The sequence below is a fragment of the Monodelphis domestica genome, chromosome 1, assembly GCF_027887165.1.
Source record: "Monodelphis domestica isolate mMonDom1 chromosome 1, mMonDom1.pri, whole genome shotgun sequence".
Lineage (NCBI taxonomy): Eukaryota > Metazoa > Chordata > Mammalia > Didelphimorphia > Didelphidae > Monodelphis > Monodelphis domestica.
In genome coordinates this window covers 79,151,752-79,168,090 of record NC_077227.1, presented here as the reverse complement: position 1 = coordinate 79,168,090, position 16,339 = coordinate 79,151,752, and the positions used below count along the sequence as shown (strand labels likewise).

Genomic DNA, 16,339 nt, shown 5'->3' with positions numbered 1-16,339 from the left:
AGCCAATTTGACTTACCTGCCAAGGTAAGCCTTTACCCTAGTCAGGACATTTCACCTCAGGTCCTTTGCACAGACTTCCTTCTTACCTATACTCCCCTCCTCATCTCTGCCTCATGGAATCCTTGGTTTTCTTTAGTATTTGACTTGGTCTTTAAATAAATCTCTTTTTAAGCAAAATAAGCAGAACTGGGAGAACATTGTACACGATAACAGTGATATTGGACAATGAATATCTGAAAACTTGGCTACTCTCAGCAGTGCAGCAATCTGGGACAATCCTGAAGGACTTATGACAGGGAAATGCGAGCCACCTCTAGAGAAAGAACTGTTGGAGTTGTCTTTCACATCAGGGGATTTATGGTTTTATTTGGGGGTTTGAGGTATGTGTCACTTCGTTCTTACAACAATGGTCAATATGGAAAAAAGAAATCTTACAATCTAATAAGAAAAGTAACTGATATGATTAACAAAACTGTTGTTTTAAAGAAATCTCTTTTTAAATGGACAAGAACAGAGATAAAAAAAGGAAAAGGGCAATGAATGGCAACTGTTAGAAAATAACAGATATTAGGTGGCTTAGTGGACTGAGAGCCAGACCTAGAGAAGAGAGGCCCTGAGTTCAAATCTAGCTTCAAACACTTAATAGCTGTATAACCCTGGGCAAGTCACCTAATCCCCCATTGCCTAGCCCTTATCTTTCTTTCACCTTGGAACCAATATGCAGTATTGATTCTAAGATGGATGGTAAAGTTTTTTTTTTTTTAAAAAGACAATAAAGATTCCTAGTGGCATAATTTGTGGTAAATGTTTACTTTAAAAAACTCATATTTTGGTGCCAAGGTGTGCAGTTTAATGAAGATTCACTTTAAAATATTAATAATGACATAGAAATTCATGGTCATAAATGAGGATGTTGCAAAAGACACACCACCACCACCTGGTGGAAGCACAGCTGAACTTCAAGGGAGCTGGGTTTTTTTGTTGTTTCTTATTTGGGGTTGTCAGGTTTTCTTTTTTCTAAGAAAGGAGAACAAATCCCTTTAGGAACTGGATTTCTAGAATTAACTAAAGTCAAAGTTAGAGACACTTATAAAGTCTATGAGGGGCAGATGGCTCAGTGGACTAAGAGTCAGGTCCAGAGATGGGAGGTCCTGAGTTCAAATATGACCTCAGATTCTTCCTAGCTGTGAGACCTTGGCCAAGTCACTTAACCCCAACTGCTTCACCCTTACTGTTCTGCCTTGGGACCAATGCTTAGTATAGATTCTAAGACAGAAAGTAAGGGCTTAAAAAAAAGTCTGTAAGATTCAACATAGATTCAGAGCTGACCTTAGAGATCTCCTAGTCAAATTTGCTATTTAACAGAATAATCATGTGGGATCTAGAGCAGGTCAGGCATTTCCTTGCACAATTTTGCTCAAATGCCAGGATCCAGAACCAAGAAGTGACAGCTTCGTGCTCCCAGGTATGATGAGATAACAAGAGCCAGTGGCAGGCACCAGGCTTAATGATTATTGTCCAAGACTGGGAAATAAACAAGGGTGTCCTGGAGCCAGCTGGAACTGGCTCAAGAGAAGTCCTTGTTCAATTCCTCTGGGGGAAGCATTGATACCTGGAACCAGGGCTTGACTTCATTTGGTTGATTGTCCAGACTTAAGAAAGTGATAGCAGGGGGCAGCTGGGTAGCTCAGTGGATTGAGAGCCAGGCCTAGAGATGGGAGGTCCTAGGTTCAAATTTGGCCTCAGATACTTCCCAGCTGTGTGACCCTGGGCAAGTCACTTAACCCCCATTGCCTAGCCCTTAACACTCTTCTGTCTTGTAGCCAATACACAGTATTGACTCCAAGATGGAAGGTAAGGGTTTAAAAAAAAAAAGAAAAGAAAGTGATAGTGAAAATGTTTATGCTGTTGTTCAATCCTTTTGGTCGTGCCCATCTCTCTGTGACTCCATTCAGGATTTTCTTAGCAAAGATATTGGAGTAGCTTACCATTTCCTTCTCCAGCTCATTTTATAGATGAGGAAACTGAATCAAAGTTAAGTGACTTGCCCAGGGTCACACAGGGAGGAAGTGCCTGAGGCCAGATTTGAATGCAGGAAGATGTGTCTTTCTGACTCCAAGCCAGATGCTCTATCTGCTCTGCCACCTAGCTGCCCTGACAATATTTATGATGTAGATTGAACTGAAAAATCTATCTTAGGTACATTTTTTTCCCTTGGAGAGCCAGTGGTTAAAAATTTACCAGCACACCTCTGGTTTCAAATTTTAAATTACAAACAATAATGGCTTACCCATAAGTTTTAAGAATTTTATACATGTTATTGGGGGACAGGGTCAGACAATGACAGGTCAGTGTTGCCAAAGGCAACTGTGCAGCCAGGACTTCATTTCCCAGGAATTTCCTTAGTGCCTGGAATGAGGGATCTGATGGAAATCCTAAGACAGGAACCCTCTTTTTGTATCATAACTCCACCCCTTTGGCGTCTGATAAAGCCTATGGACCCCTTCTCAGACTCATGCTTTGAAATTCATAAAATGAATTAAATGTATAGGAAACCAATTTTATAGAAATGTGGTCATCCAGAATGGTTGGAACTGTGCCCAAAGGGCACTAAAAGACTGCCTGCCCTTTGATCCAGCCATACCACTGCTGGGTTTATACCCCAAATATATCTTAGGGAAAAAGACTTGTACAAGAACATTCCTAGCAGTGCTCTTTGTGGTGACAAAAAGTTGGAAAATGAAGGGATGCCCTTCAATTGGGGAATGGCTGAACAAATTGTGGTATATGTTGGTGATGGAATACTATTGTGCTCAAAGGAATAATAAGGTGGAGGAATTCCATGGAGACTAGAACAACCTCCAGGAAGTGATGCAGAGCGAAAGGAGCAGAACCAGGAGAACATTGTACACAGAGACTGATACACTGTGGTATAATTGAATGTAATGGACTTCTCTACTAGCTGCAAAGCAATGATCCAGGCAGGACATTCCTGAAGGACTTATGAAAAAGAACACTATCCACATTCAGGGGAAAAACTGTGGGAGCAGAAACGCAGAAGAAAAACAACTGCTTGACCACATGGATTGATGGGGATATGATTGGGGATGTAGACTCTAAGCAATCACTCTAGTGCAAATACTAATAATATGGAATTAGATCTTGATCAATGACATATGTAAAACCCAGTGGAATGGCTCATTGGCTAGGGGAGGAGCTGGAAGGAGGGGAGGGAAAGAACATGAATCATGTAACCATGGAAAAAATTCTAAATTAATTAATAAACTTAATTAAAAAAAGTAGTCATCAAGTTACTTTCTTTTTAAATGATAGACCTTAAATTAAGAACCCATTTTCTAGAAGGAAGAAGAGAGAGTCTAGGGGGAGATGCATGGAGAATGAGGATGAGACATGGCATCTAGAGAATCCTAGATTCTTGAAGGTGGGGAATCAAACCAAAGCTAAGGTGCACAGTGACTTCTGGGAAGGTTTGCTGCCTTCAAGGAGGATACTAGGGTTGCAGCTGGGGGATGGGGTGGACAAAAGCTCTAAATGACAGAGTATATGATTGCCAAGATGTTGCTTTGGTTTTTCCCAGGTTATAGACCAGTGGCTAGAAAAAGGGGATCTTCCCCTCAAAACTATGCTGGGGAAAAGGAATGTTAGAAGCAGGGAATCATGGAGTTGGAAGGAACCTTAGAAGCTGTAGTATCTAAACCCTATATGAACCAGAATCCCCTCTAATGATAAGTGATATTTCTATATAGCCTATTAAGGTTAATAAAGCTTTGCATTATCTCGGGTGAGCCTCATAAAAATCCTATAAAGCAGGTGGAATAAGCACTATTATTCCCATTTTGTACCTGGAAAAACTGAGACTCTTAATTTAAGCAATTTTCCCATAGTCACACAACTAATAAAAAGTTCCAGAAGCAGGATTTGAACCCAGGTAATTTCCAGTAGCACAGTAGGTGGTTCTGTAACAATTCTGTGAGGTAGGTGCCTTTATGATGCCCATTCTACAGATGAGGAAACTGAGGTTCAAGGAAACAAAGTGTACTGCCCAAGGTCACATAATGAGTATTAGACCTAGGTTTTGAACTTGGGTCTCCTGTAACTACATATTCCTGATTCCATATACAATGTTTGTTCCATCAGATCAGAGTTGAGATAAGAGAGCCCTAAGGAGAGAATTGTTCAAACACCTTCCCTTGGTATTCTGTGGAAAATGCCAGATGGTTAGATGCCCTTAGATGAATGCAGGGAGCACTTGAGTCAATTCTGGCAGCTGACAAGCTGGAATCACAAAGTGGGGGCATTCTGTGGGTAGCTGACCAGGCTAATTCACCAAATGCTGGGTTTGTCAACAAATACTAAGTGCAGGGGAGACCCTCGGAGGGCACACACTGTGCTCCTCCCAGCCCAAAGGACTAAATGCAGAGGAATAGCTTCATTAATCTAAAGGGACTGGGTACAAGCCATCCTCATTTCCAGGCTTCTGCTCTGCTCATGAAACCACACCAAGAGTGGCTAATGATGCTGAGGAAGTCAGGGAAAGAAAACTGCTCATCACAGCAGCACATTCTGCACTTACACGGCTCTTTTGACTATAGAAATTTATGTCAAACAGGATCTAGGCTTCTGAGAGGTGATCAGCAGGGTTTTGCCCGCCTCAAACACAGAGGAAATCCTCTTTCCAACAGAAAAAGAGAAGTGTGATGGCCACCATCTCATCCTGCTACTTACAGAGATCCTCTGTGGTTCCTGGGGCGAGAGCAGCCATGGACTCGTACAGCTCCTCATCGCAGCCAGGATTGAGGGAACACTTCATGAGCAAGTCTGTAGAGAGGTGGGCCATGGACTCATACACAGCATCATCTTCCTCCCCTTGCATTAACTCCTCTTTAATATGACTCTTCAGCATGTCCACCGTTTCCTGAAAGAAAAAAACAATACCGAGCAGGTATCACCTAAGATGGAATGGTGCTCTGGGTAGGGCTGCAAGATGGCAGCCCTGACTATTGGCTGGCTCCAATATGGGAAAGAAGTTATAAGGTGGAAGAAACATGATAGACTGAGGTCTTTAGAGATCCATCGAACCAGCACTCATGAGGCAAAACAGATATGGGTTTAATTTTTCTCCAGCTGTAGCTTTAATTCAACAATTCAACTCCATGAATATTTATTAATTGCCTACTATGTACAGGGTACTATACATTACATGTTGTTGTGGTTATTTAGTCATTTCAGTTGTCTGACTCTTTGTGACCCCATCTGATCTAACTCCATCCCCTCCATTTTACAGATGAGGAAACTGAGGTTAAGTAACTTGCCCAATATCACAAAGTGTAAAAATGGAGACTTGAACTTTGGACTCCAAACCCCAGGAGTCCTTGCTAGCTCCCAGAATGCCCTCTAATCTCATTGAGATTTCCACCTGGGCGAGGTCAAGAATTTCTATTTAACCTGGCTGTAAAGGCTATTGGGTCTCTTTCCTACTTCTGCTTCCTAGCAGATGTGTCTCTTTCATGATGTAAGTGAGGTTGTCTAGGCCTCTCTGGGCCTAGAAATGTGCTTTCTTATTCTGTATTTTCTTTAATCCTTAACCTTTAATAAACCTCATAAAAATATAATACTCCTTGCAGAGAGAAACTAATTTCTACCTGCCTCAGTTTCCCCCTAAATTTTAATCTTTACAAAAGGCAGTAACTGTCAGAGGCAGGATTTGAACTCTGATTTTCTAATTCTAGAGTTACTGCTGCCTCCCTAGAAAACATAGATAAAGCATTCTGCAAACTATTAAGTTCTATATAGATATGAGTTATTTTTATTGATAGTATTTGTGGCAATAGTAGTTGTAGTGGCAATGATGGTGGTAGTAATGGCAGTGATAGGAATGATAGTGGTAGTGGTGGTGCTAGGAGTGATAGTGGAAGTGGTAGTGGTAGTAGTGGCAGTGGTCATGGTAGCAGAAGCAGTGATAGTAGTCATGGTAGTCATGGTAGTAGTAATGGTAGTGGTAGTAGCCGTAGTAGTAGTGGTGCTGGTGGTGCTAATGGTAGTGGTAATAACAGTAGTAGTCATATTTTTTTAAGTTTAATTAATTACTGTAGAATATTTTTCCATTGTTACATGAATCATGTTCTTTCCCTCCCCTCTTCCTTCCCCCCTCCCTGACCTGATGAGCAATTTCACTGGCTTTTACATGTATCATTGATCAAGATCTATTTCCATATTATTAGTATCTGCACCAGGATGATCATTTAGAGTAGTAGTAGTAGTCTTAATAGTAGTTGTAGTAGAAGTAGTGCTACTGGAGTAGTAGTAGTAGTAGGCATAATAATAGTGGTAGTAGTGACAGTGTAGTGATGGTGGTAGTCATGATAGTAGTGGTAGTGGTAGTACTACTACTACTAGTGATAGTAGTACTGGTGGAAGTGGTAGTGGTGATAGTGGTAGTAGTAGTAACAATGGTAATGGTGGCAGTAGTAATAGTTGTAGTATTCCTGATGGCCAGTCGCATGTCCCTAACTGGATTAAGCTCTTTGAGAGCTTATGCTATTTTTTGATTCCCCTTAATACTTAGCTATACTGGGAAAAGAAGGCATTGAGTAAATATTGGGTGAAGGGATGGATGCCCCCCGGGAATTTAAATCCTTAAAGCTCTGCACATCTTCCCTTGGTAATCAGTTTTTGTATTTTGTGATCTTGTTTTGACATAAGAACATTCAAATATATACTCACTTTCATCACTGTTATGTCAATAGATACTAAAAATGGCTTAAGTTTATAGAGAACTTTAGAGTAATGCAAATATTTTCCTATATGGAAATGTTATATACAAAGCCATAAGTATCGCTGGTGTTATCTCCATTTTGCAAATAAGCAAACAGACTTGGGGAGCTTCAGTGACTTGCAGGGGTCCAAACCAGCTAGTATGTATCTGAATCAGAACTTGAACTCATTTCACCTAGCTCAAAAAATGGATGCTTTCCCACTACCGCATAGTGCCTAATCTGTGAATAACACTGACTGTTTCTGGGAGTTTGGGGATGGGTGGTTAAGTGTTTGAAGTCAATGCTCAGACATTTAGTTTTGGTGTAGTGGAAGACAAAGGATCCTTACAAAATGCTTAGGAGTAAACAAAGTGTAGAGGCAGGATGATTTTTATTGGCAGCCTTTAAATTGACTCCAAGATGGAAGGTAGGGGTCTAAAAAAAATTAAAAAATAAAATATAAATTATATTAGCTGGAAGAACTGCTGACTAGAAGAGAGGCTTCAAGATGGGGGCTGGGGCCATGCTGGAAAAAATGACAAGCAAATGAGTTGAGGCTTTGCCTGAGTGGAAGGAAAGAAAGGGTGGGATTTAGGTCCCCTGGAAATTCAAAGGACATCTTCAAAACTCACTTGTAGGCAGGAAAAAATGAAAGAAATTCATCTTACTATAGAAGCAGCTTTCTGCATCTTTATGCTTGTGCATAAGTTAGTGGAAGGCACCCAGGAGGCATATGCCTGCTCAGCCCTAGACTCACGACTACATACATATATATATATATATATATATATATATAAATATATATATATTTACATGTCAGCATGCAGAAAAGCACACACGTGAAACCAGTGATCAGTCAGTTGATCCATAAGCATTTATCAAGCACCAGCTATGCACCAACAGGTACTGTGTTAAGGGCTAAGGATAAGATAAATAAGAATAACTAGCTAAGATATCTCTAGCAGAGAGATAAGAAAAAACAGAGACTTTGGGTAGATTGGCTCAAATTCTTTCTTTTTTGGTTACATTATTTTTATTTTCATGCAAAACACACTTCCATCTTGGTCACTGTTGTAAGATCAAGCTCCTCCATCATTGGCTCATATCTTAAAGGCAAAAGATCTCTTCCTCAGAGCATCTCAAAAAGATGCCCATAAGTGTTCTGCTTCAGGGTGCATATTAGGATAAACAACAAAAGACTTTTAGGTGGTGATGGTACTAATGACAACGACTGAGGTTAGTATAGTACTGTGAAGTTTGTGAAATGCTTTAAGTACATTCTTTCATTTGGACCTCCCAATAATTATGAGGCAAGCTGTCATAATGACCAGGGAGTTAGACTTGAGTTCAAATCCAACTCCGACTCTTGCTAGCTGGTAACTTTGGGCAAGTCACCTAAACTCTCTGAACCTCAATTTCCTCATCTGTAAAATGGGAGATAAAAGTAGCATCTACATCATAGGAGTATCATGAGGATGAAATAAGATAACATGTAATGTACTTTGCAAATGTTACAGTGTGTGCTTTCTCTCTCCATATATGTAAAAAATATATGTTTAAACTCTAGATATAAATATATAGAGAATATGTATATATACAGTATATACTATATATAGTATATTACATATATGTATATATATATATAGAGAGAGAGAGAGAGAGAGTACACACACACACACACACACACACACACACACACAAGGACTGGTATTAGGTGAAGTAACATGTACTTTGTGGCAGCTGGGTAGCTCAGTGGATTGAAAGCCAGGCTAGAGACAGGGCATCCTGGATTCAAATTTGGCCTCAGATAATCCCTAGCTACGTGACCCCGGGCATTTCACTCAGCCAAAATTGCCTGGCCTTTATTGCCTTTCTGCCTTAGAATCAATACAGATCGAAGGTAAGGATTTAAAAAAAACCAAACCTTAAAATCCTATATATTTTTATTATTATCTCTATTTTGTAGGTTATCATTTATAGATTATTATTATTGCCTCCATTTTATATATGATAATTTTCAGGTCTTTATTATCATATCCATTTTATTTATTATCATTTATAGGTCATTTTTATTATCATTATTGTATTTTAACTTGATTTTACAGACGAGGAAACAGAATCAGAGAAGATAGTGTTTAAGTGACTTGCCCAGGGTCACATAGGTAATAAATATCAGAAATAGATTTTGAACCTTTGTCTTCCTAATTCATCATACTACCCACTATACCACACTGCCTTTCCATAGGAACAAACCCTACTTGGTGCCTCTGAATCCCAAGTCCATGCCCTAGCCATCTTACCACATATTCATCAATGAACTGCCTCAGGTCCCTGTAGCCATGCTTCTCAGCTATGGTGTTGGGGTAGTGACCATACTTGTTGGCCACACTATAAGCTTGCAAAGCTCCAGGGCAGGTCAGCAGGAGGGCCGTGAGGTTCTTTAGTCCATACTTGGCAGCAAAATGAAGCAAGGTGGGCAGCTCTTCATCCCGCTGAGCTGAGGAGACATTGTAGAAAACAGTGTAAGAGATGATAATGATGGCGTTAGATGGTCCTGTTGAACATAGAAGGTGACAAGGTGGTACAAGCAGAGAGTAGTGCAGTAATGGACAACCTTTTGAGTTTGGTGTGTCAAAATTCACCAAAAAACTGAGCATAACTTGAGTGGTGTGTCACTTTGAGAAAAAACCCAAAATTTCACAATATTTATAGTTTAAAAAACAACAACGTATAATTGTAATATATAATTATTTAATAAACCAAAAACTAATTATTTAACTTAACTTGCTTAGTGGTTTTTTGTTCATCTGTCAGTCAGTTCTTTTGTTGGTCTTGATATTATTTCACTAGTATGGGGTGCCGGGAACTAAGATAAGTGAGGGGGAGGAGGAATTCTTTAACTAACCTGCCTATTAGTGCCTTTTTTGTTACTGAATTTCATTGACTAAATCTTCAATTGAAGGTTGGTATTTTGTACACTTCAAGTCCACACAAGCACTACTAACTTCATCTGTCAATCTGTTTCTTTTGTTGGTTTTGATATTATTTAATGCTGAGAATAAGGTCTCACAAAACTACGTAGAGGGAAAAAGTGTAAGTAAAGCCATTGCTATATTTTTCAGGATGCTAAAAGTGTCTGGTAATGGGTTCTAGGCACTCTCCCATTGCACATGGGCCAGTGCCCCACCCAGTCTTCTGCTGGGGGGGAGGTGTGCAGTGGTGGGCCAGCCTGCCTGCCTGAAGGCTGAGCTCCTCCTCCCCACCCCCGCCACCAGCTTGTGGTGCAGCCCTCCCCACAAGGGCCATGGCTGCAGGTGGGACTCCCTGGGTGGCTACTGGGCCATGAGGTGGGCTGAGCCCGCATGCAGCCATGTGTCATTGAAAATGGCTATCTGTGTCAGTGCTGAGAATGCAGAGAATGCAAGCTCACCCATGGGAAATTGTGTTTGATGGCTGGAAGGTGAAATAATGTTAACTTAAAAAGGACTAGCATTCTTTTTTTTTTAAACCCTTACCATTCATCTTAGAATCAATACTATGTATTGCTTCTAAGGCAGAAGAATGGTAAGGACTAGGCAATGAGGGTTAAGTGACTAGCCTAGAGTTACACAGCTAGGAAATATCTGAGATTAGATTTGAACCTAAGACCTCTACACTCTAAGACTAGATCTCTGTCCACTGAGCTACCCAGCTGTCCTTAGAGCCACTTATTAAATAGTTACCAAGTACACTACTGCATAAACTCCATTAAGGAAAGAACATTGAACCAGTAATCAACAGACTTGAACTCTAAGCTCCTCTCTGCATTACTGAGCTCCAGACTTCATTTTTCTCAGTTGTAAAATAAGGAGATTAGATTGGATCTATAAAGATTCTTCTATATATCCTATAAGTTTACAAGATTTTACAAGTTTAAGGGACAAGGATTAGACCTATGATTTCATTGGTATGGGGAATTCCTGGTTGGGGAAGTTCACTCTATCAATGGAGGCTGGCACTTTCTATGCCTTCTATATAGTCCTAGGGAGTTGCCCAGAGCACTTGAGGTTAAGTGCTTAACTAGGGTCTCACAGCTAAATCCTCATCAGAGCTAGAACCTTGAATGTAGGTCTCTAGGGCTTCAAGATCAGCCTTCTTAGGATTTCAGCAATAATATATGTAAAACCCAGTGAAATTTCTTGTCAACTCTGGGAGGGGTGGGGAAAAAGAGGAGGGAGACAATAAGAATCATGTAACCATGGGAAAAAAATAAAAATTAAAAAAAATTTTAAATAAAAAACAACAACAAGATTAGCCTTCTGCCCTCTACACCACATTTCCTCTTACGGATCTGTGATTCCAAGTTAAAAGACTAAGATTATAATCATAGCTAATAATAAGGACAGCTAACATTTATATAGTGCTTACTATGTGCCAGGCACTGAGCTAATTGCGTTATAATTATTGCCTGGTTTGAGCTTGCCATCATTAGCCCTATTTTATAGATGAGCACACTGATTCAGTATGGCCAACCCTAGAGAATTTATTTGAAATCAGCAAGCCAGAATGTTCATGTTCCTTATTCTCTAGGGCTCACTTGTGTACTCACTGGTCATCATACCGTCTTCTTCCAGCTGGTTGATTCCAAACAGGTGCAGCCCACTTGCAGGGATATTCTTCTTCAGAGACTCCGTTAGAAGTTTATCAAGGGTCTCAATGTTATAGGGCACAATTTTAAAGGCCTGAATGCAAAAGTGAAGACAGTCAATTCAGAGGTCCCATTGATTGCCCAAATGGGGTACATGCTACTATCTAACCCCAATCAGCTCTTCTACCCCCCAAAGCTTGGTTTTCTCAAAATCTTATCACCTGGCACATGAACTCCACAGGGTTGGCTGCATTGGCCAACAAGTTCCCAATTTCCTCCATGTCAGTATAATAGGAGAGAGTTGATTCACACACCATGAGGTCACCAGAATAGACCTTTAGAAAAACATCTCCTGAAGATAAATCTGGGGCAAAGAAAAAAAAAGACATCAACAGAATGGGAGTGCTCTAAGTAGGAGCTAGCAGTCGGAATTTATGAGTTCTGGGATCTACGTATAGGAAGTATGGAGGTTTTAGAAATGAGCTTGAGGATGCAGCTGGGTGGTACAGTGGATAGAGCACCAGGCTTGGAGTCAGGAGGACCTAAGTTCAAATCTGACTTCATATACGTCCTAGCTGTGTGACCCTGGTCAAGCCACTTAAACCCCCTTGCCTAGAATTGATAAGACAGAAAGTAAGGGTTTAAAAAAAGAAATGAGCTTGGAGCTGGAAAAGGAGGTGATGGGGAATAGAGATGGAGATTTTGCTCATGCACAGGACAGCTCATTAATTGTTTTGTCCCTGGGTTTGAAGGCTCAAGAACTCACTGAGACTCAGAGCTAAGTCAATAATGAAAGCTCATCAGGAAAGAAATTTAGGTTTCTGGGTTGCTGACTAGAGAAAGAAAAAACCATCCCTATATAGTAAGTTTTATTAGTGTGAGACGGGCTCTCCTAACAGACCATAGCCTCTCTCTGCCTTAATAATATGTTGTTCACTGGTTTTAGTTGTGTCTAATTTTTGGTGGCCCTATTTGGGGTTTTCTCGGCAAAGATATCAATGTGGTTTGCCATTTCCTTCTCCAGCTTATTTTATAGAAGAGGAAACTGAGGCAAATAGAGATAAGGGGCTTATCCAGGGTCATACAGCAAGTAAATATCTGAGGCAAGATTTAAACTCAGGTCTTGATTCCAGGCATGGTGCTCTATCCATTGTGCCTCTCAATTTCCCTTTTTTAAAATAACATATTTTTTAACACATGTAAAACCCAGTGAAATTGCTTGTTGGCTATGGGGTGAGGGGAGGAGTAGAGAGGAAGAACATGAATCATGTAAACATGGAAAAATATTCTAAATTAATTAAATAAAATTTGTCAACTAAAACCAAATAAATAAATCAATAATCTAATTTCTGAGGCTTCTATTACACTACAATGTTGGAACCAAAGAAGGAAATAAGCATTTATTAAGTACCTACTATATACCAGTTATGGTGCAAAGTGTGTTAGAAAAATTATCTCATTTGATTATCACAATAACTCTGGGAAGTAGGTGATATTATTATCCCTATTACAGATGAGGAACTGAGGCAGAGAGTAGTTAAGCAACTTGTCCAGGGTTCACATAGTGAATAATTATCAGAATATGGATTTGAATTCAGGTCCACTGAATTCCAGTACACTGAACCCCTTGCTGCAGTTGACAAAGTGCTTTACATAATGTTCTTTTCTGATCCTTATAATCCCTTTATTAGATTGATATTTTATTATCACCTCAGTTTTACAGATGAGGAGACTGAGGCCCCATGACTTGTACATGGTCATATTTCAGAATCAGGCTTCAAGTTCAGATATCTCTTTAATCTAAGTCTAGTAGAAAACCATGCTGCCCCTCATGGAGCATCCTTCTAGGTGCATTTATACTATTTAAAATGAGTTCTGCCAATTCATCCTCCTTGCCGTTATCACCAGTGCCAAGGCTTAGCTCAAGGACAAGACTAGGGGTATTGCCAGACATGCGCTCAAGAGAGCTAAATTGTTAGATTTTCAGCAAATGACAAATCAGTGCTTGACTTATTCTTCTGTTGGCTGCCTAGACTTACAAAAGCGATGGAGAAAATGTGAACAATACAGGTTAAACATAGAACTGTGTCTTCTGTATCTCCTACTCCCACCATCCTGGGAGAGCCAGTTGTTAAAAATTTATCAGCACACCACTAGAGGGGCTTCTTACACTACAATCTGAAATTGTAGAGGAATTGTAAAACCTAAGAAGCTTCTCCTTCCTCTCAGAGATAGAATCAATCCTATAGCTATTTATTTGGGGACCTGAACTTCCTTTTCCTTTAAAGATACCAAGATGCAATAGAAGGAAGCCAGGATCAAGAGTCTAATTTGGTGCCAACTCCTTCTATTGGGTCGCTTCCTAGCCCAGACTATTTAATTTTACTAAGCCTCAGTTTCCTCCCTTATAAAATGGGGATAACAGTACTTACCCAGAGAAGAAGTAGAAAGAATACTGGTCTTGGCATCAGGAAATCCAGGTTTGAATCTCAGCTAATGCTTATTAGCAATGTCACCATGGGTAAGTCATATAATTTTACTGAACCTCAATTTGCTCATTTATAAAATCAGGATGATACTATGGGCACTGATTGTTAAATTTTGTATAGGGTTTTGTATAGAAATACTTTGTATTTATATAAAGGTATATGTAAAGTCATCATTTTTTAAAACCCTTACCTTCTATCTTAAAATCAAAACTGTGTATTGGTTCCAAGGCAGAAGAATGGTAAGGGCTAGATAATGGGGTTTAAGTGACTTGTCTAGGGTCACACAGCTAGGAGGTGTCTGAGGTAAGATTTGAACCCAGGGCCTCCTATTTCCAGTCCCATACTTGGAGCCAAAGTGATATCCCTAAAGAACAGGTCTGGTTATTATTCTCTTACTCCAGATGGTCCCTATTATTTCTAGAATAAAATACAAATCCCTCTGTTTCTCATTTAAAACTCTTTATAGTATGATCTGCATTTAGTGAAGTCTCACTAAAACTTTTAGAATACTCCAAAATTTAAAATAAACTAAATTATATAAAATACAAACATAAATTACACATAAGTATAAAGTATATTTTATATAAAATAAATTCTATATAGACAAAAAAGACAAAAAAATTTCACAAAATGAATATAGAATATTAGAAGGAGGGAAGCTAGTAGTATGGGAAGACTCAGGAAAAACCTTGTATAGGAGCAGACCCTTGAGTTGAGCTTTGATGAACACTAGGAATTCTAAGGGGCAAAGATGACGAGGGAGTGAGTGCATTCCAGACATGGGGGATAGCCTGAGAAAATACAGAGACTAGAAATGGGAACAGCAAGTAGGTTCCTAGGGGTGGAATATAAGTATGTGAAAGGGACTAAATTTAACCACATAAAGATCTTGAAAGTTAGGCTGGGACCAGATTATGAAGAATTTTAAATGCCAACCAGAGGAGTCTATTTTATTTTAGAGATAATAGAGAACCCTGGGACCTTCTGGAGCAAGGCAGTAGCCAGACCTGTTCATTAGGACTATCCCTTTGGAGCTGAATAAGAGGATGTATTGGAGAGGGGAGACTCAAGACTGGGAAGTCAGTTAGGAGGCTTTGTCATGAAATTATTTAGGAGACAATGATCTGAAAACTGTCAACTGCTTTAAAAAAATTGATACAGTGCATTTAGCTCTTATCAGTAACACAGTAACAATAATCAACCATCTAAAACAATGGCTAGTGCTCTTTAGGGTGGCAAAAAAAATTGGAGATTGAGGGGGTATCCCTTGATTGGAGAATGGCTGAACAAATTGTGGTATATGATGGTAATGGAATACTATTGTGCTGTAAGGAATGATGAGCTAGAGGATTTCTATATGAACTGGAACAACCTCAGTGAACTGATGCAGAATGAAATGAGCAGAACCAAGAGAACATTGTACACAGAAAGTGAAACATTGTGGAACTATCCAATGTAATGAACTTTACTACTAGTAGCAATACAATAATCTAGGACATTGCCGAGGAACTTATAAGAAAGAATGCTATCCACATTGAGAGAAAGAACTATGGGAGTAGAAATGCAAAAGAAAAACATCTGACTTATCACTTATCATTTGTTTATATGGATATATGATTTGGGCTTTTGGCTTTAAAAGATTGCTCTATTGCAAAAATGGATAATATAGAAATAGGTATCAAGTGATAACATTTGTACAGCCCAGTGGAATTGCTTGTCGGCTCTGGGAGGGAGGAGGGAAGAGGGGAGGAAAAGAAAATGAATCTTGTAAACATGGGAAAATATTTTTTTAAAAAACAAAAATAAAAATTTTAAATTAAAAAATAAATAAATAAAACAATGGCTACAGGGTTCTCAGGGTAATGAATGAAGGGAGAAGAAATTGAGTGGAATCTGCTTGTTTAAGTTGTTTAAGTTGGTAGCATTAAAGAAGATCCACTTACCAGGTGCTTTCACAGAAACTGTGTATTCATTCTCCAGCTTGGCAGCCACCCGTACTGAAGGGGAGTTCTCAGGAAAGAATTCAACTTCTGTCTTCACTAGACTATCCAACTTACATTTCATAATAACATAAACTGTTGTGTCCACCTAAGGGGAAGACAAGTGAATGCACCACATTTCCTTACCCATTCATCATTTAAAAAGCTGTTCAGGGGGAACTGGGGAACTTGGAGCTTGTGCCTCTAGCTGGGGCTGACCTTAGACCAAGCAGGCTCCTAGATTCTAGTCCTGATCCAGGTGGTTCCTACCTGGGGGGAAGTTGATTCTCACTTGGGAATTCATGTTTTTTCCTCTGGAATACCATTAAACAACACTTCCTACAAGACTCATATCCTGAGAGCCCTATAGGAGAACCCATTGATTTCGGGTCTTTCCAGCAAAATCCCAAAATTCACTCATTTCTCACTGCTAGTTAATAGCCCTCTCAGACTAACCATCTTGCTGCC

At 39.6% G+C, this 16,339-nt stretch overlaps 1 protein-coding gene across 5 annotated transcripts in view; it reads right to left on the bottom strand.

Moving 5' to 3' along the window:
* PIK3AP1 (phosphoinositide-3-kinase adaptor protein 1) overlaps positions 1 to 16,339 on the bottom strand; it is a 141,290-nt gene that overhangs the window by 49,112 nt on the left and 75,839 nt on the right. For 2 of the 5 annotated variants that reach the window (XM_007478700.3, XM_007478703.3), the window contains exons 4-8: positions 15,836 to 15,980; positions 11,625 to 11,767; positions 11,353 to 11,497; positions 9,077 to 9,273; positions 4,747 to 4,936 (exon numbers count right to left, since the gene is read on the bottom strand). In XM_007478700.3, coding sequence (XP_007478762.1) covers positions 4,747 to 4,936; positions 9,077 to 9,273; positions 11,353 to 11,497; positions 11,625 to 11,767; positions 15,836 to 15,980 — 820 coding nt within the window. The remainder of the gene's footprint in view (positions 1 to 4,746; positions 4,937 to 9,076; positions 9,274 to 11,352; positions 11,498 to 11,624; positions 11,768 to 15,835; positions 15,981 to 16,339) is intronic. The other 3 variants (XM_007478701.3, XM_007478704.3, XM_007478702.3) reach the window with 2 other exon arrangements.